Raw genomic sequence first — 25,600 nt, 5'->3', positions numbered from 1 at the left:
AAAATACACATTATATATTTCATACTTCCTATGTTTAATGCAATGCATGATTTTCCTTAAGTTGTTGTTTGTGTAGTGTAATCTATATTAATATTATAAATGTGAAAGTAACTCTGTCTGTCTGTTTGTCTGCTGTCGTTCTTTCACGACAAAAACCGTTGAACCGAATTTGAACTTTTGTAGTTCGAAAGTCGGTATAGAACACGATCGTCATTTGTCAGAGAATGACGTCTTTTTTGGAAAGGACATAGGCTACTTTTTTGTCTAACACATGACAAACACCCTAAAACGCGAGCGAAGCCGCGGGCATGAACTAGTTTTATAGATAGCAGACGAAGAAGTTTTATATAGACGTCTGCCAATTCGATTTAGGTGACTGTGGTAAATATCAAGGGCTAGCCAAATACGCAGGATATGTTAAAGATATTGCATCCTCATTCTCATTACCAGATGATAAACCGACCAATGGTTTTGATGTCGCAAAAGTAAAACACTGCCAAGTTCCTTAATCCAAATGTCTACCGGGAATGTTTTGACGGAAAAACTTAAGATGAAACGCGGTTTGAAGATTAACAAACTCTTGTTTTATTGTCACGCTGTGCAAGAGCTATCAATTTGTGAGTGAGTTCATCACAGTTTATACCAATTGGTATAAACTATGATTCGCAGATAGGACGAATGAATGAAAGAAATACTTGAGAAAACACACAAACACATTGAATATTTTTTTACAAATAACATTATCATCATCGCCTGCCCTTAATTCAATCTTATTTGGGACAGCGCAGCAATTCTTCTCCTTCCATACTTCTCTGTCGGACATCACCTTGCAAGTAACATTCTGTCTAACCATATCTCCTTTCACATAATCCATCCATCGTTTCTTTGGTCGTCCTCTACCCCTATATCCACCTCTATATACTCAAAACCTTTCTTAAAACATGGTCCTCATTCCTCGTCATAATATGTCCACACCACAACAGCCGGTTTCCACATAGCTTCTCAGTTGCTTGTGCCACTTTTCAAACTTCCTCTTATGTACTCATTCCTTAATCTATCCATTCGCGTAACACCACACATTCCTCTCATTATCATCTCCACAACATGCAACTGTCTTTCAGTCATTTCTTTTGTAGCCCAACACTCTGATCCATATAGAACAGCAGGTCTGACCGTGGTCTTATAGATCTTTCTTTTAAGTTTTAGGGGAAACAAACAACATTAATGTAACAAAATACGAACACAAACTGGACTTGATTCTACTTTCATAGTATGTGTTGCTTGCATAGTCTGTAATCACAGCACGAACGTGAATAATACGATGGTAGGTCTGTATTTAGTATTTAAAGATAGTCACGATTCTTAAGTTAAATGCACGATTTCCATCATCATGGCTTAGAATCAAACAATAGTATAAAACATAAACATGCTAGTAGCTGTCGCTTGCGGCTTTGCATTGTAATTACTTTATGATTTTTTATACTACACTATAAACATACTTATAGTAAAAGAGTATCATTGCTATACAAAAAAATAGAACGTAGGTTAAATCGATAAGAATTGGTTATATATTCGGTAGTTTTTTTTTTCTAACCATATACAGGTTAGGTATATGAATCTATTTTTATGTGAATATTTATTTTCCATATACATATGGGATGTGGAATCTTGAATAGAATAAATTGTCCAGGTAAGTTTAATTTTAAACTTTGATATCTAAGACGCATGATTGCAAAATAGACGTCTTCATATGAATGGAAATCAGAATAATTGTAATGAGTTTGTATAAATAGAAGTAGGAAAAACAAATTTAAAAAGAAGTACATATGCAGTTACATATGACTTATCAAATACACTTCTCTTTGTGTCAGAGAATTTAACGTTAAAAGTTCAGTAACGCATAGTAAATTTAATGTTATGCAAATAAAAACAGAGCGTGTAGTATATTTTGATTTTTAGAGAGGATAAAATACATTAATTTTTATATTGACACGTTTAATTTTTACAAAAGAATATTCATCATGTTTTCTGTCGGTTCTATTCGATAGAATATGAAATTACTCGATAGAACAACTCGGAAGTCGTGAAAATAATAAATTCTATTTTTTGACAATTTTAGTTTGTCCTTCTTTGATAGCCATGGCATTGAATATTTAAATTAAATTCTATGTACATATGTGTTAGCACGGAGTTGTGTACTGCACTATTGAAGTCATATTTGATCGTAATGCTTCAGTCATGTACCAAAAGACGGTTTACTCAACCAATTTGATTTCCCCTTACGCCAGCAATAATTTTGGGAATAATTCACAATGATTGATGATTTCAAAGAGTGTTTTATGTCCAGACATTGCTCGTTTTATTTGGCCTGGAATATAACGAGTGGGCGGTGCCACTCGGAACCGTACGCTATAGCGCTTGCACTATTTAATTCCTTAATGATTTACTCCATATTTATAATCCTTCCTGCCAACAGACATGCGACATTTATTTGTTGCGTTCCATAAAACGAAAGAAATTAAAATTCTTTCGTATATATTTTCGAGACAGAGTAATTACACACTTTAACATCTATTCATGGGACGTTAATATTTTCATGAAGCGTTAAGTGTATTTTAATGAACGCGACATTATAAAAATATATACAGAGTTGTTTTTATGCGTTCTATTTAGTTCTGTTTATATTTTATAATTTGTTTATACAAGTTGTATATATTTTTGAGCGGAAAACGAGGCACGTGATAAGTTGCCGCCTTCGCCTATAGAATGACTAAGAAGTATTTCTTTGTGGTTCATTGGGCTCACAACCATTTTTTGCTTGTACACTGGCTCACTAAGACGAAAAATAAAACAATATGTAGTATTCATATATGAAAGTGAAATAAATGGTGATTATATGGTTCTTAGCCGAGATGACCCAGTGGTTAGAACTCGTCCATCTTAACAGATGATTGCGCGTTTAAACCCTGGCAAGCAACACTGAATATTCATGTGCTGAATTTGTGTTTATAATTCGTCTCGAGCTGGTGCTATCTGGTGAAGGAAAACATCCTAAGGAAATCTGCATGTGTCTAATTTCATAGATATTCTGCCACATGTGTATTTCAGCTACACGCATTGGAAGAGCGTGGTGGAATATGTTCCAAAACTTCTTCTCAAAAGGGAGAGGAGGCCTTATCCCAGCAGTGCGAAATTTACAGGCTACTGTTGTTTGTTGTGGTTGTATGGTTTCCACAGAATTTTTAAAGCTCGACCACCATCTACCAATGGTATGCAGTTTCAAAGAGCAAGGTTAGCTTTCAATTCTTTTCATAGTCGTTTCAAGGTAAACGAAAACATAACTTTGAATACGATCACAACATTTGAACATATTTTAATACCATTGTCTATTTTAGTTACCACGTTATTTTAGTTAAACGCTTGTTTTGATTTCATTTCAAAATAGTTTTTGAAATGTGTTGCAAATTTTATTCGTTTTTTTTTCGTGAGCTAAACAAAAGGATCATAGGCTTTTATATTTTTAAATGGCACACATTTGTTTATTCGAATGAATAAAATGTCTTGATGATATCTCGTTGTTTATGTTCTAATTTCAAATGATATTTATTAATAGGAATTATATGCAAATTGTCTGCGAAAAAGAGAAATTTATAAAAATCTAACCGCGTGTGAGTTACATATACAAATTATTATTTTCTTAGAATGGTCTAGAAGGAATTTACACAACAATTCGAAAACAATTAATAGCAAAGACGACATGATACTGTAACTGTTGGAATGTTCCCATGAATTATAAAAAATATTGTATACGAGTAGATTCAGCAGTTGAAATTTAGTATTTTTAGAGTTTAGAGCCGGTGCGTCACTTGATTTATAAAATAGTTGCCCGTTGACATCCACGTATTGCCTTCACCTTGGTGAGACGCTGGCTTGTATCACGGCTGAATCGGCGGTGCCCGTGACATCCACACGCTCCGCTTATCCAAAATAAACACCCCAACAATGATACCGATAACTAAATTAGAACTGTTCAAGCTGACCGTTCGAAAGCTAAAGGATTCCTAAAGATCAAAGTCAGGTGAGAATTATCGTCGGAATCCAGAACGCAGTGCTATATAAATGGTCGTGGCAAAAATATACCTGCGCCAGTCACGATCAAGGGCGTGCAACCTGGATCACGTTATCTGATGTTTGGACTTACTTCTGGCATAGTCGTTTTTCTCCTCGTCTTCGTCGTGGTTGTCGTAAACGTTTCGACAGTTTCGACAGACTCCTCGATTTCTTCGACGTCATCGTTCTTGCCGCTCCAGTCACCGAAAAATTCCGTCATGTTTGAAATATTTCTTTCCCACTTTATGCACTAAACTAATAAAGATCTCCACACATTCACTGCACTAGCAAACCGGACGATTCCGACACATTTGAATATTTCAAATCGCTATTTCCTTGTATCCTTTTAGGTTAGACATCACATCCATTTCTGGCACTAAGGTATCGCGTGATTAGGTCTGGTATAGACTTTTTATAAAGGAGCACTGCGGAGACGGCCACAGTTGATCTTGCTCAGAAACCTACTGGAAAACTGAAATAACCGCGGCGAACAAAAAGCACCAGCCAAAACATTTCACATGCGCGATTATTATTAGTTGGACGATCTAGCCGAAAGAGCGAAGTGTCGCTCTGGTCTCTTCGTATATCAGTTTGATACTTTTGATTATTTTCGAACTCATTCTGAGTTTACCTTTACTCTCGCCAGCGTTTGTGAAAAATTTATTATGACATCAACGATTCCTGGCAGTCAATTTTATTGTGTTTGGCAAAATATTAGATTTTCTCGGAGATTGACTAGACTGGCAGAAAGTCTGTGATGGGAATGAAATACAAGTCAACAACTTCAGTTTTATTATGTTCTAAATCATTTTATCGAATGATATGCACAGATAAAATAAATACAAGGAAATAAACGATGAAACATTGTTTGACTTTATTTTAAGTGAATTAAACAGATCACTGATTTCATGCATTTATTTGACATATAATCTGATATTTTTGTATGAAGTTTTTATGAAAAATAATTATAATAACATATTTCTTGTATGTAGCCGTCCAAAACCGGCGTCGGCGTAGGAGCCGACAGCTTCTCCACTTAATATAAATACGCGGCTCTCCTAATACTCCACGATAAATCTGTACCACATTTACCATGAGCTTTCAGACGATTTTATATTTTAACTCTTTATCGATAGAGTCCTTTATCGTATGTAGTAAATTATTTAAATTACAAGATTTCCTAGTAACGGTTTCATGTAACACAAAATTGCATCTTGTTAACTTTCTGATAGAGTGGAAAATTTATAGGAACGTACAAATATGGGTCATATCTGCCATATTTCGGATTTTTGTAATCGATTAAACGGTAATTCGTTTGGAAATCCTATACACGTTAAATTTTAATCTGCATAGCATGTTCACCTAACAGATGGTGGCAGGCCATATCTACTTACAAGCATACTACTATATTGTACCACTTTTCCGTTTTAATTATACATTGTGCTCATTATACAAAAAAGGTTGAATGTAAAAGTTTAAATGAATAATTAATAATTTTAGAGCTCGTGGTTAATTGTTTGTTTGTGCAAATCCTATTTATTTAGGATCACTACTGTTAGAGATTTGGCAAATTTTTACGGTCAGCCTATTTCATGACGCTTTATTTTCGTGGCTTTTCCTGATTAGCTGATTGGATTGATTAACAAAAAAATGAAGTAATTATTATAATAATAACGGTTATAAAGTTGAGTATTTTCTATCCTAATGGAACCCATCCTCTTTTACTCGTTATAAAAATATGACATTACAAATAATAAATAAAAATATAAGATCAATCTTTCGAATTTCGAAATCCTATTTATTTAGGATCACTACTGTTAGAGATTTAGCAATTTTTTACGTTAAAGGGTACAATAGTAGTATAAATAATTAAATAATAGAACTTTAATATAATATATATTCAAATAAAAGTAAAAACGTAAAGTAACAGCCTGTAAATTTCCCACTGCTGGGCTAATGGCTTGCTCTCATTAAGGAGAGGGCTTGGAACATATTCCACCATGGTCGACATGTATATATAATATAATATAAGGAAGCTATGATTGGTCGCCTAAATAATATTGTGTATAATATAGAAACATGAACTATTTTGATAGAAAATTTACATTTTCCGTGACATAAATAATGTGATAATTTCGTTAGTCTAATTCAGTCGGAATATCCACACACTAACTCACATGACGCCCGCCTCATGTCCGTGTCCATTGCCTGACGTCATCCAAGGCAACTTACCTGCAATCACAATCAAGATTAGCGGATGTGAGATGAAGGATTGAGAGGTAGAAATAGCGCACAACACGCGTGACATTGACCTGACCAATGTTACATTGGATAGTATAGTACGACACAACTCAGATGTAGCATCGGAAAATGCAATGAAACCGATTACTGCCGATTTATACAACCAATAGAAACAGCTCTCTATCGCGCCACTCGATGCTATTTGTCGCTATAAATTTTCGCGTCAGTTCAACCATTTGAACGTGACGAATATATTAGGTCATATGATATTACATGTTATTACGTTTGTGTAAAGATCATATTCACGTAAGAAATAAATATTGATAATTTGAGATCGCGTAATTAATGTGGTTGTGATCGGTTTTACAAATATTGTCGATGCTACATCTAAGTTGTGTCGTACTATACACATTTAGAGGGAACAGATAATTATATCGTCTAAAAACATTATTATATAACAAAAATATCAAAATAGGTTTTATATTTATAATACTTTCAATCGACGAATAGGACGGTATATTACTATACTATTGAAATTGTTACCACAGATATTAAAGTCGGTATAGATTAAATAATGTACGAGTTTATATAAAAGTACATTTTGAATTCGAAGTTTTTATTGTAACCGCCATTCCTCTCCTTCGTTTTAATATACCAAATAATATCGTTGTAATTTTCAAGAAATTATTGATATGCGTGTCATAAATACATATATGTATCACCTATAATCTTTGTTGGGTGATACATACATATAAGTGTATGTATCACCCAACAAAGATCTGCTGATGTTTAGTATAAATATAAAACGCCAAAATATGTAAATGTAAAATGTAAAAAAGTCACGGGCAACATCTTTAATTTTTTTCATTCTTAAATTTTTAACATCGACAGACTCACAGGAGTCTGTCGATGTTATAAATAATAAGAAAGAAAAAGTAGGTACCTATAGTGTGTGTGTATGATCACTATTCTCAAGGAAATATTTACAAAAATAACACACTCGTTTTATTGTGTGACATGAATATAAAGCGTCCTTTCACTTCATAATAAAAGATCCGAATTGTCCGATAATAATTACGTTGCTCAGTAGAGTTACAGTAGAGGACTTCCCAAGTCTAATTCCCTTGTTTAAAGCTTTTGTTGTGTTTTGTAAACTCATTTATTAATAGCATTTATTTACAAAAGATTTTTTTAACATTAAATTCTCATTTCTATGAACAAAGTACCTATTTTTTTTTTATTTTGCCCGACAGTTTGATGAACATGTCATTGAGAAATTGGCCAGCGTCAGGTAAAATACTAAAAAAATATATATACCTAAGCTACTACATGTATTAATGAAATATTTTTATCTACACTTAAAAATATAACTGTAACAGGGCCACGATTGAACGTGAAATATTTTAATCGTGGGCGATAATCGATATGGAGGCCAAAACGATTCAAACTAATGTCTGTCTGTACGCACGACTGAATGTATTTTAATAAAACTCTGCGCGGTGATAGTTTTCGTGAGAGATGTATTTGTAATTCTTTTTATTTTGTGTATTTACAGCGCAACACACATCCGCTTCAAAACTTTGTACAGATGGTATTGGCATTTGCGTCAAGGTTTCTGGCATAGCTGTAGAACCTTCGATTCCGCGATACATAAAATATAATCGTTTACACATTGTTTTTTATTTCGTTCAATAATAATATAAGCAAATATTAAAAATATATTTTTTGACTAGAGCGGTGAATGCCGTATGTCTGCCTGTGTTTTGTTTTTTTTTGAACGGACCTTTTTCTTAAATTTAATTTTAAAAAAGCATTCTTAAAAAAATAAATTGACAACAGTTCGAATATAACTCAACCTTCTACAATACAGGACCATAAATGTAAAAATATTGCGGCATTTCAATTATCAACTTATATTTGTTTAGCTGGTATGAAAATAGAGTGACAACCTGACTTTCAGTATAAGAAAATACTCTTGTCATAAACAATAACATAAACAATTTTAAAGTAGCGAATACAATCAGAAATATTTGCTAATTATAACAAAGACGACTGATGAATTATTTGCAGAAATATTTTAATAATATACAAATAGCAATAAGAATGTTAACGACAATTTTAACAGATCTCCTGTCCAAAATATATAATATTAACTAAGTAATATCACTAATGAGTACTTTATTTCAATGACTCTAGTATCGCGGTTATCACAACGTGTTCGTAACGTGTCTTATGACCTTTTGTCAAGACGTCTTCGAACGAGGAGGGAGGGGTTATAAGTATCTAATCAGATGTCTCATCGGCTGACACCAATTCCAAAAGTGCTTGATTATTATTATGATATATAATGTAATTATTTAAATAATATATTTTTATGTATGTATTTTTTTTTCAACATGTTGATAAATTATATTTTATGCTGCATAGTGGTGCAAAAAGCTTCATAAAAAGTATAACACCTCGCCTCATTGCCTCTACTGGTGACAGGAGGGCTGGTTCGTTTTTTGCCCAGAGGATCGGAATTGCGATTCAACGGGGAAATGCTGCTAGCATACCTGCCACCATTCCACGCGGTCAAGATTTATACAGTAACTAGTTTTAGTTCATATTTGTATATATTTAAGCATTTAATGTTGTTAATTCTTATGTTAATAAATGATAAATTTTATGCTTATAGATCTCCAAAGGATTATTTGTTACATGCGACTTTTTGCGTCTTAGGATTGTCATCGGTTGCGTAGCATTAAAATGTTATGTTATTGTTATTCCTTGGCGTTGAAGCTTGCTTCCTTATAATTTTCATCAAACGCGGTTCAGTCATTTGTTGAAGAGCAACAGATAGATTTACTACCGCATTTTTAATATTACTATCGATGAATGTATTAAAATGTACTTTATTTCCATATACGCGAAGAAAGTTTATCATATTCATATATATTCTTCCATTTTTTTGTCATAAGTTATTCTAGTATCAAATAAAATTATAAAACTAGGTCGACAGTTGTTGCGCTTACTAACCCATTTCATTTAGATACAATGTGATATGTATTTGTTACAATTCAAAACACCGAGCTAAGAAGGCCCAATGAGTTTAACGCGTGCATCTTATACTATGACATTGTGTTCAAACACAGGCCCGCACTACTTGATATCCATGTGCTTAATTTATGATGGGAAAGAAGGAGGTAACCTTCATGAGGCTAATTTCCATCAAATTGCAAAAAATATCGAGCTCTATACCTCCTCCTCTAAGAGCTTTAGCATCAGTAGGACATGACAAGTTGTTAATTTATTTGACATTATTTACATGTGAGTTACAGAGTCGGATTTAAAGGTCTGGAGGCCCTGGGGCCACAAAGCAGTGGAGGCCCTAGACCAACAGGAGCGCGGAGATCCTAATAATTATATCATGGGTTAATAGATTACTTTAGCTTTTATTAATTTGAAGCAGTAAGTATTTCTTGACTGGTATCGGTAACTTTTAAAATATTAAGTAGTAAAATTATTATAATTTGACTATATCTTGGTATTTGTAATCTCACTGAAAACTTTTCTCCCACTTATGTGGAGGCCCCAGGGCAGTTGCCCCGGTTGTCCTTCCCTAAATCCGGCCCTGATGAGTTATGTTATATTTATAAATATATACCTATACTTAAAACATAACTTCCAGCAACGAGCGTTTTAGCAACGCAAATAGTTTTCCATCAAATTGTAATTAATAAATGTTGTTTTACAATTTGCAATGATTAGTTAACAAGTGTTTTGCTATAAAATTAAACATGAACAAGGAAATAGTTTTTATCAAGATAGGGCGTCGTTAAATCCGAAGTGACATTGGTAGCTTTAAATAACACATTCCGAATAATATTATAGCTAGCTGGCATGTTTACAATTACGTTACTTTTCAGCAAAAATATTTATAAACATCGTTTTTTCGATGTCTTTTTGTTTAATTTTTCTCTGATTTCATAGCCAGACTCGCAAGGGGTTCACTTGTATATGACCATCAATAGACTTCGGCAATGTTAAAGATATTTATCCCTTCCATCCAGTGGCTGATTTACCAATAGCCTAGGGCGGCAGATTTAGATGGGTGGCAAATTTGGCCCAAAATTGTTATTAAAAATTGTTATTTCTGTCAGAACAGAAATAAAAAAACCTTATAATTATATGTATACACATTACGTTCGTAATCCGGGAAAAAACCGACGTAACAAAGTAGGGGTGGCAAAAATTGAAAAGCCTCCTAGCCTACTAGCGGCAGATTTGTAAATCTGCCAATGCTTCCATCGCAAACGCACCAATAACCTTGAAAACATTTCAAAGCTAAACGTCATCTTGACCGTGTAGGGTTATTGTCATCCGCACTTCTAAACCAAGCTTTAAGCTTAATATAAATAATCGGTAATTAAAACTTTCTTATTATTGTAGTTAATAGTTTCAAGGTGACCATAGTATAAGGTTATATTATTATTGTATGCATTGTTTATTTAAGATTAAATCGTTCGATTATAAAATAAACAAAAGAAATTGTGCAGAGAAATGAGACAAATCAAAAATATAATATGTAACCATTTATATTAAAGAAAAAGGGTTCAATGAACTTTAAAATTAGTTTAATTCATTTATTATCACGTAGCATTTGTTAGTATTAATATATTATACTGATTGTTTTTTAATATAATAAAAGGCAGTATGAACATATACGTAAGTGCCCGTGGCTTCGCTCATGGTTAGGTTAGGTTAGGTTAGGGTTTTATTATCAAGTTTTAAGTACCTATTAAGCTTGCTTCATACGAAATTTGATGCAGTTTTGCCGTGAAATAGCAATAGTCAGACAAACAAAATTACAGTTACATTAGTATAGATTGAACGTAGAAAATATAAATCGTAAAATCTGTAAGATCTATTTAGCACGAATACTGTACAACACTGATTGAGATATATTATATTTTAATGTTAATTCCATTAATTAAAAAGTATATCACATGACCTCGATTCAACCTGTGTAAAATAGGATATCTAGTATATAAAGGTTAGTGATATAGTCGTAACGTTGATAAGCGATTGTAATTTGAATGATTTGTAATTTCAACGTCGACGTAGCGGTAAACAGAGTAATTAGACACGCCAAGAACTAACGCATTCTCATTAAGGTGAAAATTAATTTCGGTGTCAGAGTAACATTTATTATAAACATCGCCGTGACTACTTATGAGAAATAGGAATTATCTGTGCATGCAATAATCTGGATTCGGTGTGAAGGAGACGTGTTTTACTTAATAATTCTATGTTAAATTATTTATCTTGTAAATCCTATATAATTATATTTTTGAGTTATGCATGTGTATGCACACCGCATTAGATCATTGCCGCTAAACAGCAATAAATATAATTTTTGTGTTGGGTTTGAAGAGATATTGGGTGGCTGAGATATTGTCACTACAAGCAAAAGGCAAGAATATTTCACCAGTTTTCGAAAATTCACCACTTACAATCAGGTAGCCCATATGCTCCTCAGCCTAATTATATATATTGTTAGAGTTATTATTTTTTTACACATTGTATAACTATAATTTATTAGAATTATTTAATGAATGATATGTCGATTGACTATTTTTCGAATATGTGGTAATGTAATATTTTAATTTTTAACGATTAATGCTGGCCGACTGAATGAATGTCTGGTACTGGCCGGTAAGGAAAAGAAATGATATAAGAATCGAATGCGACGGCAATGTTTGAATTGAATGTGGATCATTCTTGAATAATGAGAACGATAGACTAGTTTTGAAAATATAATATATTAGATGTATAATTTGAAACACTGATTAATGTGAAACCAATGTTAACAAAATAAATCTGGATTCAAGAAGAATATTGTTTGTTTATAACCCGTGTCCATCCCAAGAGTTCAGAAGCGGGATTACGACAAGGATAAATAAAATTTCCTTACGCGCCCACGTTTGAAATTATCAGCAACTGAGAATTAATATTCAGATGAAAGGAATTGAATTGGATTCATTTATCGATTGTTGATTGAGGTATGTTATGAATATTTTTAAATTTTGAATCGTAATACTATTGTAACAGTGAACTGATGTGATGATTGCACCGGAAAGAGTTTAAGAAATTGCACAAAAAAATATATAAATAGATATCATAATGTTTCTTTCCTTATATTGGTTTAAATTAAAATTATGATTTGTAATACTTATTTTTCATTGCTATTTATTTTAATTTATCCGTTGTTACTCTTATTTTAGGTATGTTAGAAATTAATAATGAGCGTAGAATTCTCTTTTAAAATTTTTTTTTTCCCTTTTTCTTATTTTCTAAGCAATATATATTTTTTTGTTTTTTTAAAAAAATAAAAAAGTCACAGTTAGCTTGTTAGCGCCAATCATGTCTAAATGTTTTAATATCTTACATAATACTAAGCTTTATTTTTTTTCTTTGAGCTTCAGAAACATGGATCAGTGCAATACCCGAGGACGAGGGTTTGATGATGATGATACCCGAGGACGAGGGTTGGATGATGATGATGCCCGAGGACGAGGGTTGGATGATGATGATGCCCGAGGATTAGGGCGTGTTGATGATGATGCCCGAGGATTAGGGCGTGTTGATGATGGTGCCCGAGGATTAGGGCGTGATGATGATGGTGCCCGAGGATTAGGGCGTGGTGATGATGGTGCCCGAGGATTAGGGCGTGATGATGATGGTGCCCGAGGATTAGGGCGTGATGATGATGGTGCCCGAGGATTAGGGCGTGAGGATGATTGTGCCCGAGGATTAGGGCGTAATGATGATTGTGCCCGAGGATTAGGGCATAATGATTATTGTGCACGAGGATTAAGGTCAGGGTTTAACAGTCCTTTCAGATCACAACGTGAAGATAAGCTGCAAATGGACAGGAGACGAGGGCGAAAAAGAACATTATCTCCTGCTGAAGATAGAAGGGAATACTACGGTGAATCGACGCGGAGTGGCGGACACAGCACGGACCGGCGTAGAAATGTAGGGGAAGGTATCCAAGTCCGTCATCTGAATCATCTGGTCGGTCAGTAGGTAAGTCGGTCGAATTTCATCCAAAACGTAAGAATGCTAATACTAATTCTGAAAACGAAACGAACCAAATACTTGATAAATTTCTGTCAATTATCAAGGACGTAAGGGATTCTGGTAAATCTAAGTTATCGTATGAAAATAATGTTGTTCCGGAGTTTGATCCTATGAGTAAGGAACAAACTATTTTAACTTGGATAAATAAAGTGGAGGAGTGTGCGGAAATATATGGTTGGGATGATAAAGCTATCATTCACTATGCACTTCAAAAATTATGCGGCATTGCTAAGTCATGGTACCAGGGTCTGCCTTCTTTACTGTTTAGTTGGTCCGAATGGAAAAATAAGCTTCTTGAGTCTTTTCCTATCCGAGAGGATTTCGCTGAGTTACTTACTGAAATGCTTAACAAACGGGTACGTTATGGAGAATCGCTAGAGTATTATTATTATGCAAAGATGAACCTTTTAAATCGATGTAAAATAACTGGTAGGCGGGCTGTTGACTGTTTACTCCATGGGTTAGACGATCGAGCGGTCAAAGTAGGAGCACAAGCAGCTCAATTCTCCGAACCTGAGCACGTTTTAAGATACTTTAGGTCTGTTAAAATAGGGACGCCTAGAGACAATAGTGATGGCAAGCTATTTAGAAATAGCAAGTCTGAGCTTAACAAGCTTAACGTTATAAAAACTAGTCAGAATAATAGAACAATTAGATGTTTTAACTGTAACCAGATGGGTCATCCTAGCTTTAGGTGCGACAAACCATTGATCAAATGTACAAATTGTGATAGGATTGGCCATCAGTCTACTGACTGTCATAGAATTAAGTTTTATAAACAAACTGAAAATAGGCTTGACAACAATGAGAAACAAGTTTCAGAAGTCAGAGTGACTGATAGGACGAATGATAAATATATTATAGGCATCCGAGTAAACGGTATACCATTAGAGTGTCATTTAGACTTGGGTAGTCAATGTACTTTGATGAGGGAAAGTGACGCTAAATTACTCAACTTAAACTTGAATACCGACGTTAAATTGCCAATGCTTAGGGGTATTGGGGCACACGTTATTAAGCCATTAGGTTTGATTGTAGCGACCGTGGAAGTCCAGAATATTGAGGAAGTGGTGGACATTTATGTAGTAGAGGATTACGTACTGGGTCACGCGGTTCTATTAGGACACTCCTTTACGGAAAAACCTAATATTATCATTACAAAGACGCCTGACAAGATAATTTTCAGAAAAGCTCAGTCATCTGATAAGGTACCTCTCTTTTCACGAGAGAAACGACGAATACCGGTCAATACTATGCGTACAGTTACTGTTTACTGCAAAACGCTTAGCGAAGGTGCAATATTTGTTTTCGGTTCAATTAGGGGTTCGGTAGGGAATGAATACTACCTGCTCCCTGGTGAGTATAGTGTAGTTAACAATAAATGCGCTTTACTTATTCAGAATCTATCAGAATCTGATATAGTAGTAGAAGAAGGTGCGTTAATTACTAGGGCGACTAAGATACAGGATACATTAAATACATACGAAGTTACAATTAGTACTACTGATGTGGACGAAACCATTAATTGCAACCCTAAATTTACAAGTGAGCAACGTCTGAATCTACAAAAACTACTATTAGAATATAAAGATTGTTTTTCTAGTGGCCTCAAAGACTTGGGATTTACAACAGCTTCGGAAATGACAATAGAACTAGATGATGACGAACCTGTAGTTTACAAACCTTATCGATTGTCCCATTCGGAAAGATCTCAAGTTCAAGGCATGGTCCAAGAGATGATTGATAGTGGTATCGCTCGTGAATCATCGTCACCTTATGCAAGTCCAATTGTTCTTGTCAAGAAAAAAACTGGCGAAAAAAGGCTATGTGTTGACTACCGCGCGTTAAACCGCAAAACAAAAAAAAGATCATTATCCTTTACCGCGGATTGAAGATCAGTTTGACTTATTAGCAGGAAATATCCTTTTCACAACATTAGATTTAGCATCGGGCTATTATCAAATTCCGATAAACGAAGGATCACGGCTTAAGACAGCATTTGTAACTCCTGATGGTCTCTTTGAATATAACAGAATGCCTTTTGGTCTTGTTAACGCTCCTGCAGTATTCCAAAGAACTATGAATAAAATCCTTGCAGAAGCTAAGGTAAAGTATGCGTTAGTTTACATGGACGACATCCTTATACCATCCAAAGATTTAAATGAAGGCATGATGAGGCTAAAGGAAGTACTCGACCTTTTAAGGAAAGGGGGATTAACTTTAAAAATGAGCAAGTGCAACTTCTTCTTCGACAAAATCGATTTTCTCGGATTTGAGGTTAGTGCAAATGGCATTCAACCAGGTCGTAGAAAAACAGATGCTGTTTCTAAATATCCTCAACCCAGAAATCAACACGAGTTGCGTCAGTTTTTAGGGTTAGCGGGGTTTTTCCGAAGATTTATTAAGGATTATGCGCTTATAGCTGCACCATTATCAGAATTATTGAAAAAAAAACAACGATTGGAATTGGGGCGAAGCCCAAAATAATTCGTTTATATTAATTAAAGCATTACTATCAGAACGACCGGTTCTTGCTTTATATAACCCCTTAGCAGAGACACAGCTTCATACCGACGCCAGCAAACACGGCCTAGCAGGCATACTTCTCCAACGCAATGTTAAGGATGCTTTTCAACCTGTTTCATATTTTAGCAGGAAAACTACCCCAGAAGAACAGAAGTATCATTCATATGAATTGGAGACTCTTGCAATAGTTGCATCTCTGAGTAGGTTCAGAGTTTATCTTGTTGGGATTAAGTTTACCATTTTTACTGACTGTAATGCTATCAGGTCAACGTTTACAAAGCGGGACTTGGTGCCGCGTATTGCCCGATGGTGGTTACAGTTCCAGGAGTATGACTGCTCTATTGAGTATAGGGCTGGAGATAAGATGTCTCATGTAGACGCCCTGAGTCGCAATCCAGTAGAAGAAGCGTTACCTGAAGAGAAACATACTTTAGATGTCTTGGTGATAGAGTCTGAGGAGGATTGGATAACGACTATACAAACGTTCCGACGTTTGTATATAACTGTATGAAGACATCGCTAAAATCAAAGATATCCTTAGCAAACCTAAAACTGAGAGCGTCGCGGAAGTTTACAAAAACTACAAATTGAAAAACGGGCGTGTCTATCGTATTGTAGGAAATGAAATAAAGTGGGTTGTCCCAAAGGGGTCGAGGTGGCAAATACTTAAAAAGAATCATGATGACGTAGGCCACTATGGATTTGAAAAAACACTAGAACGTGTAAAGAAACACTATTGGTTTAGCCGTATGCGACGTTTTGTTAAGAAATATGTGTCTGCGTGTCTAGAATGCGCTCACCATAAGGCACCTGGAGGAAGGCATGAAGGAGTACTACACCCCATAGAGAAACCAAGTGTGCCGTTCCACACAATCCATGCAGATCATCTAGGGCCATTTGTAAAAAGTAAACTAGGTAATTGCTATCTATTGGTCATAATAGATGGGTTTACGAAGTTTGTCAATATTAGCCCCGTAAAGAATACAAGGTCATTAACTACTATTAAGATTTTAAAAGATCACTTTAGCTACTTTGGAGTTCCTACACGTCTCATTACCGATCGAGGAACTAGTTTCACTAGCAAAACGTTTAAAGATTTTATCACAGAGAATGGTATAAAACACGTGCTCAATGCAGTCGCGACCCCGAGAGCGAATGGGCAAGTCGAAAGGTTCAATAGAACTATCACAGAGGCCTTAGCTACGTCCAATCACGGTCGTGACGAGAGAGCATGGGATGAGAACGTTTGTGACATACAACTAGGGCTGAATACCACGATACACAAAACGACTCGGAAGTCTCCGTCTGAATTACTTTTCGGTTTTAATGTAAGTCACAGAGCTCAGGGAATACTAAGTACAGTAATAAACGAAACTCTTAATTTGACTCCTCTCAACGAGTTAGATAGTATTAGAGAAAAAGCGAGTCAGCGTATTGAAATACAGCAACTAAAAGATAGGTTCAATAAATATAGGAAAAAAAGTAGGAAATACAAGGTAGGGGATTTAGTTCGGATAGTTAGGCAAGTTCCACATGACGGTCAATCACAAAAACTAGTAGTTAGATATCAGGGTCCGTATCGTGTAATAAAGGTTCTCGAACATGACAGATACGTAGTCGAAGACACTCCTCTGTCACGTAAGGGTCGTAGATATGAAGGTATCATTGCCGTAGATAAAATGCAACCTTGGATGAGCTTCGACCGAAATTTCGATGATTCCACAGACGATGATACCAGCAATGATAATGATGACGATGTAAATAATGTTAACGATGTTGAACGAGACGATTATGTAAATAACACTAGCGTATAAATGTATTTTAAGATTTATTGCACGGTTCAAACTATTGCCCTAATATCGAAGACTATATATAAGTATGAAGTTTATTTTATTTTTTTATTATTTCTTATGTATTTACTGATATTTTAATTGATTCTTTATACGTATAGTTGTAGTGTTTGTAACGCGTGCGGACACGCGTTGGACAGGAAGGCCGAGCTGTTAGAGTTATTATTTTTTTACACATTGTATAACTATAATTTATTAGAATTATTTAATGAATGATATGTCGATTGACTATTTTTCGAATATGTGGTAATGTAATATTTTAATTTTTAACGATTAATGCTGGCCGACTGAATGAATGTCTGGTACTGGCCGGTAAGGAAAAGAAATGATATAAGAATCGAATGCGACGGCAATGTTTGAATTGAATGTGGATCATTCTTGAATAATGAGAACGATAGACTAGTTTTGAAAATATAATATATTAGATGTATAATTTGAAACACTGATTAATGTGAAACCAATGTTAACAAAATAAATCTGGATTCAAGAAGAATATTGTTTGTTTATAACCCGTGTCCATCCCAAGAATATGTATATAAAAAAAACAATAAAAATCATTTGTCAACATTGGTATCTACTTCTTAATTCAAATACGAATTCAAATATTATTCATTCATTTTGACATTTAAAAATAACTGAAATAAAAAAAAAAAGCGCGTGACATTGGCTGAAATAATCTGTTACCAGATGAAAGTCAAAATAAAAAAATATAGTTCGAAAATTGGAACCGTGTATTTCTTGATAATACATAATCTGCAAAGCATAATAAGACCGAGTGACCCACATCATAGGTAACAATACGATGATAGCACCAGTTTATTACTCCTGCGTGTCAATTAATCACTGTGCTCATAAACTGTGCCAAGAACGGATTAGCCAAGTCATACTCCTAAACAAAACTTTGTTATACTGAAATAGAAATTTAAAAATGAACGTTTTGCGCAATCGATGCATTAATTTTTTTTTTAAATCTCAATCACTAAAGAGTTCGAATTACAAAAATATTTGCGAATAAAAACTTTATGGAACAAAAGATAATCATTTAATAATTTTATTTAATTACTAATGTTTTTTTTTGTGATGTACAAGTCATAACCTTTCATTTGATACCCCAATTGAGCATTTTTGCAGGCATTCGGTTTTTCTTCCCCACTTTAACCCCCCATAACTTTTAAACAGCTAAACCGATTATCATCAAATATGTCTAAGAACACTCGCCCGTAAAATACCTACAATACAAAAAAAAACTAAATTGAAATCGGTTCATTCGTTCGGGAGCTATGATGCCACAGACAGACAGACAGACAGACAGACACGTCAAACTTATAACACCCCTCTTTTTGCGTCGGGGGTTAAAAATGGAAACGAGACAGGTTAATTATATTTGAAAAAACATTGTAGTTGTTAGTAAACGATTTTTATAGTTATAAGAAGTTTCGTTTTCATGTTTTTGTATTCAAATGTAAGTATGACAATTTTACTTATTTTAACCGACTCCAAAAAATGGAGGAGGTTTTCAATCGACCATATTTTCTTGTTAAGCATTTCTCGTTATCGGTTTAAATAATATCCATAAATTTTCTTTTTGTACGAAATTTCTTACATTCGTACGTTCGATCTGGAGATAAACCAAGAGTAAGAGTGTATTTAGCTTGTTTTATTTTTGTTCAATGTTTATCTTAAGTCGACAAATATATAATTAGTATCTAGATACGTACAGTTAGAATAAGAAAACGTTTGTCAGTTTTGAAATCTATTCCTTTATCAAGTCTTAAATTCTTAATACCTTTCGAATCTAAACATCAAATCATTGCGACGCAATACGTCATTCTCGATCGGTAAAGCAGATTGTCGCTCATACTAAACACACGAAAATATATCTTAAGGAGACGAACCTTTTCTTACCCCGACTGTACATATGGTTAAAATCGATTTTCCTACAAATCATGATATCGATTAACATTAATAGTATTATTATGTTTAATAGCTAATTAAAAATCGATTTTATAAAATCGATTCCCTGGTCTAGAATGTGTATAAACTTAATAATACTGGCGACTACGTGATGATAAGCAATTTTCTCAGTCCATGTTTACAGTGGCATAGAAAATAGTGGAAACCATACCTTAAGTCAGCTAAACGCCTTTAGAGATTATACATACAAACTTATGTTAACTATTAATACAAAATATGTAGGTATCCTATTTAATATTTCTTATATTAAGTTTTTATATTCGTCAAACATTTTGTGGCTAACTGTTTACCGACTTATACAAGAGCTACTTGTGCTGCAAAAAATATTAGGTATCACGGATTTGATTAAATTGAAATATTCGTTATCTGTATTTGAGAACTCATTTATTTCAATCAATGTATTGTATTTGGAAGGCGTTATTGAAAAGTTAAAGCTTTGTCCTAAATATTTTAAAGCAATATATAAATGTTTAAACATACAAAACAAACAAACATAAACATAGGAACATTGGGTCTTACTTCAAAAAAAGAGGATGAGTTAGTTTTTAAATTTCGAACACTCTTGTCGAATATGCATTTGGATATTTAAATTTGACAAATCAGCACTTTGATTAATGTGTGTGTTTGTGTATATAATTTGTATTTTTTACTCATTTACTTTTATTTGCTGAGATATAAACCGAGGTGTGTCCCGGGATTTACATAATAAAAATAAATAGAGCCAATAAAATAAATTAACAATGTTTATAAATAGTTAAATTATTAAGAATAAAATTGTTCTTAAAATACCAAATATTATATAAACAGTTGATTAGGAAAGAGAGGTATAAGTCGCTTGGCAGTCATAGCGCTTTCCCGTGACGATGATTTTGATGATTTCCCAGTTCACTCCACTATACACAGCGATAAAGAAGTCATTCCAAAAATACAAAAACAGTTGTGTTTCATATAGATGACATCTTAGTCGTTTAAAAGTCTATGGACGGTTATTGTCTATGGATGTATGAAATGTCAAGCAAACCTAAATTTATATTTATAATAAAATTTTATTGATATTCCAATAAGTCGAGAACTTCTTTCAAGCGTACAAAAAAATCACGGAGATGAATTAACCGACAGCTGCGCACATATGACGTAGTGTTTACGCGGTATGTAGGTTAATGTAAGTAATAGTAAGTAGCTCCATCTATCAGACTGATTACGAACTAATTAGGAAATGGTTCGTATCAAAGTTTGAAGCGCTTCGAAATTGTTTATTTTTGAATCGGAACGATTGATATTTATGCCGAATTAATTTGCATTTAACATTTGCAAGACTAAAAAGTAAACAAAAATGTATTTGTACAACAAAATACTATTTATATTTAATGTTACTGACGACTTTTGAGTTTTTTTTGTCGTATATATGTATGTATCTACATACTTATATATTGGTCTATATATATTTCATGGAATAGGTAGCAACGAGCAGAGAACAAGGTTCATCTGATCGAATGTGACAACCTTTATGATCAGTGGCCCTTTTGTAGGTATTATTTTACGTAATGTAAAGTAACAGCCCCTAAATTTCCCACTGCTGGGCTAAGGCTTCCTCTCCCATTGAGAAAAGGGTTTTTGGAACATATTCCACCACGGTGTTCCAATGCGGGATGATGGAATGCACATGTGGCAGAATTTCGATGAAATGTGACTCATGTACGTTTCCTTACAATGTTTGCTTCACCGGCGAGCACGAGACGATTTATAAACACAAATTAAGCACATACATATATTGTTGCTTGCCTGGGTTTGAACCCGAAATCATCAGTTAAGATGCACGCTTTCTAACCACTGGGCCATCTCAGCTCTTTAATTATGTAGGTTAGTTCTTTACTTTTCATACTTTTCGTTCTTCAATTCAAAACGAAAGTAAAAGCTAGTATGTACTACATGTTAATATAGTATAAACGATTTTATTAGGAAACAATGTAGAGCGGATGATAAATGACATATCGATCTGTCCCTTTCTGACACAAATAATTCGACAGTCGAATATGAGACAAAACATCATATACCACATGCGAAGTTTATTAATAGGGGTTAATTAATAACAAATTTACAAACGCCGTGACACACAATAGCATTTATCAATGTCATTGGACTTTTGATTAGAAAGTGATATTATACAGCGACAATAGTGACACGTGGCGGTCGATGGTGCCAATAACCTTTCCTGTCTCATCAATCAGTATTGACACGCCCAACATCGTATTTAGTAGTAATGTCGTAACATACATACGCATGAAAGTAATTACAACATAGGCATTAATTGAAATTATTCGCGCGCATCGAATGCGATTGCATAAGGCCTGGCTAATGCATTCAACTGTAATAATTTGCACTAGTTGTACGTCGACTTTTATCGCAAACTTTAATTTGATTTCTAATATGTTTTTCATTTGTTTTATAAAAGCAAACGATTTAATAGATCCCTATAAATTTGTCACAGGTAGTACAATAAGTCTCGGCAAACGTAGTGTAGGACGTCCTCAGGCACGGTGGAGTGACGATATACGCAAGGCGGCAGGCAGGAGCTGGATGCGAGTAGCCGGAGAAAGACCACAGTGGCGTGCACTTGGAGAGGCCTATGTCCAGCAGTGGGCAAGATCAGGATGATGATGATGAGTACAATAAGTAACAGCTTAACTATGGTATCTAAGATTTAAAATTCCTTGTCAATTTAATTATCGATCATTTCGTTTAAATCTAAATACGGTACATAACATATACATACTATACTAGCTACGGTCGGCAAAAACACTTTTCTTAAAAACAGAACTAATTATTTATATAATTAATTTATGCGTTTTATCTTCATATTTTTTGTGCATGTAATATGCGTGTGCTCTGTCCCATGAATGTTATTTTAAATTCCAAATCAGGCATTTAATATAAAAAAGTAAAATATTTTTTATTAAAAGAAATTGTGGAGTCGATTTCTTTTTAATTTTAATTGTCTAAATTAATTTTTTTTAATTGTTGAAGAAAACTAATGCTGGAAATTTTAAATTAAGAACGTATACATATAGATGCTACATTTATTATTAAATAGTTAAGCTGAACTCACCCTATAGATTAAGATAAACGCTCGTTTTTTTTATTGTAGTCACCATCCAAAACTTCAAGATGAAATTGCGAAATTATTTTTAATACTTACTAATTCATGTTTTTTTTTCCGTTTACAATGGAGATAAAAGGAATTTTAATATATCTTGATGATAGCATTGAAACAAAGTATGCAGAATATAGTATAATAGTAATACGAAGAGAAAGTTGGCGGGAATGTCGAGTAAAAACCGTTTTCCTCAAATCGAAACCAGCTCACGGTTCCCACAATACTGTGTTTTTATTCTACACGTACCTAAATTTGTTTTTATTGCACTGACCGCAAAAGATGCAGCCCAATAATTCACCGAAAAGTTTTTAATCGGATTAACGCGCAGTCACATAAAATTCGTAACTTTGTATGCTTATTTTGTTGAAATCTATCACGTCAAGAAGTTTTCTTAAACCTTGAATACGTTATCGTTTAAGCATCAAAATGTGCATTGTTAAAATACACATCCGTGTTAATGAAAGGTGAATATTTATGATATTTTTACGAAACAATTTCATCGAAACAAACTATTTACTATTCAACGTTTTAATATATGGATTGAAGTTACATTATTTTAGCGCAAGTTGGTGGCACAATATATCGGACATATACAAATTTGCCTCCAATATTTTACTTTCAATATTATAAGATAATTATTAACATTTGAGATGAAATCTGTGATTTTGGATTTCATTTCTACTGAATAAATAGACTTGTTCAAATGTTCATGTTTCACATATTATTTTTATAATCCCACTAGGATATAATGTTTAAATTATAACCAATAATAGTCAAGTTTTTAATTGTATTTAATCCTAACTTAGCCTATCAAAAAGTTGGATTAAAAAGTATAGCTAAAATTTGACCAATAGGGTCATCTAGAATCGCACACAAGCAATATTTTTTTCATTTCATCCAATAGTATAATAACGTAAATATTTTGTTTTATCTTTATCTTAAATTCAGTATTGTTTCTGACGGTCTTCAATAGGAAGGGAAAGTGTGTACACAGTTTTTTTCGTAAGTGTTATTTGACAAAGCCAAGATCATCACTGTTATGCCAGCTTCGTCACATAATCGCTAATTGAAAGTTTCAACATCGTTAGAAACAATTAATGGGAATACAACTCATTGCCAAGAAATGATAAATCATATTAAACGGTTGTAATGTTTTAAATCAGTTAGAAAAACAGTATAGCTTTTACTTTCAATCACGTGCCTTTGATTCAACCAATTAAAAAAAAGAATACCGAACGTATTCTGTTGTTTAAAGATAAACAGCATTATATTTGTAATCATTTAAAAATAGAATGCAAAGAACACAATACCTATTGAAACTTTTTTTTTAAATTATTTTTCATTTCGTTTTGTCATTAGTTACCAATATCAGTAACAGCTTGTAAATGTCCACCAACTGGGGTTTTCCTTTTTGGAAAAAGCCTTCGAGAGTATTCCATCACGTTGTTTCCATGCAGTTTGATACTATTATCCAATATGAAATGCTTTCATATGTTGGCTAGTTTATTAAATAAGATTTTCCTAACGCCATTTTAACATGGTATTTAAATATAAAATAGGATGGCTCTTACACTAGCGGACACCATTTTATAACTATCAAAATTGGAACGTATGTAATTACGAGATATCTGTCTATCTCATCAATACTTATCGCGAATTCATTAAATAAAAACGTATTTTATAACTGCTAATATTATGATGTATTGTACCAAGTATATAAGACAAATACTTAATTAAATATTTCGAAAGTGAATTATTTTGCTTATATAAAATTTTTATAATTTTACTATGAAGATAATTGCTTGTGAAACTGTTTCTGAACGAGATTTTTTGTTTCCATTTTATGTTATTTTTTTGAATAATTATAATATTACAGATAGTTCTAGATAAAATACAATTTATTTTATAAATCTTAAATAACGTTATTGTTGAAATAATAATTGCATGACGTAGGTGGGTGAACAAGCAAACGGGTAATCTGATGGTGAATGATCACCACCACTTAAAAAGTATTAACCATTCCTAGCGCCACCAACCTTGGAAATTAATTTGTTACGCCCCTTACGCCTATAGTAACAGTGAGTTAGTATTCTTTGGCGGTACATGGATGAGTGGGTAACACAAAGCCCTACCACCATGCGATAATCACAATTCTCTTGGTAGTAGGGCTTTGTGCTAGCCCGTCTGGATAGGTACCACCCTCACATCAGATATTCTACCGCCAAATAACAGTACTCAGTATTATTGTGTTCCAGTTTGAAGGGTGAGTGAGCCAGTGTAACTACAGGCACAAGGGACATAACATCTTAGTTCCCAAGGTTGGTGGCACATTGACAATGTAAAGAATAGTTGATATTTCTTATAGCGTCATTGTCTATGGGTGATGGCGACCACTTACTAGTCCGCCAAACTATTCCAAAAAAAAAGAAAAACATTCACCCGGTATATCTAACTCCTCTATATTAAAACACATCAAACTTGGATAAATATGTAAGAAATCAATATGGCTCTCGTACGCCAAACTATTCCATAAAATAAAAAAAATTACCATAAATAAGATTGGTGATTTTCTGAAAGAGATTAAATAACACCAATAATGGTACTGTAGAGACAGACTAAA

General features: G+C 33.7%; 1 protein-coding gene across 6 annotated transcripts in view; it reads right to left on the bottom strand.

Annotated features, from left to right (window-relative positions):
• The window catches only part of LOC124532542 (tropomodulin-1), an 89,934-nt gene that overhangs the window by 41,292 nt on the left and 23,042 nt on the right, over positions 1 to 25,600 (bottom strand). For 2 of the 6 annotated variants that reach the window (XR_006966645.1, XM_047107490.1), the window contains exon 1: positions 4,202 to 4,533. The exons of 1 other annotated variant lie outside the window; for it this stretch is intronic. Coding sequence is in view for 2 of the 5 variants with exons in the window: in XM_047107490.1 (XP_046963446.1) it covers positions 4,202 to 4,330 (129 nt within the window). In the remaining 3 variants the exon portion in view is untranslated. Of the gene's footprint in view, positions 1 to 4,201; positions 4,535 to 25,600 lie in introns of those variants that run through there. 3 more of the 6 variants (XR_006966644.1, XR_006966646.1, XM_047107493.1) reach the window with 3 other exon arrangements.

This window comes from Vanessa cardui, chromosome 9, assembly GCF_905220365.1.
Source record: "Vanessa cardui chromosome 9, ilVanCard2.1, whole genome shotgun sequence".
In the NCBI taxonomy this organism is placed as follows: Eukaryota; Metazoa; Arthropoda; class Insecta; order Lepidoptera; family Nymphalidae; genus Vanessa; species Vanessa cardui.
Note: the sequence above shows the minus strand (reverse complement) of the source record. Positions and strands in the feature narration are given on the sequence as shown.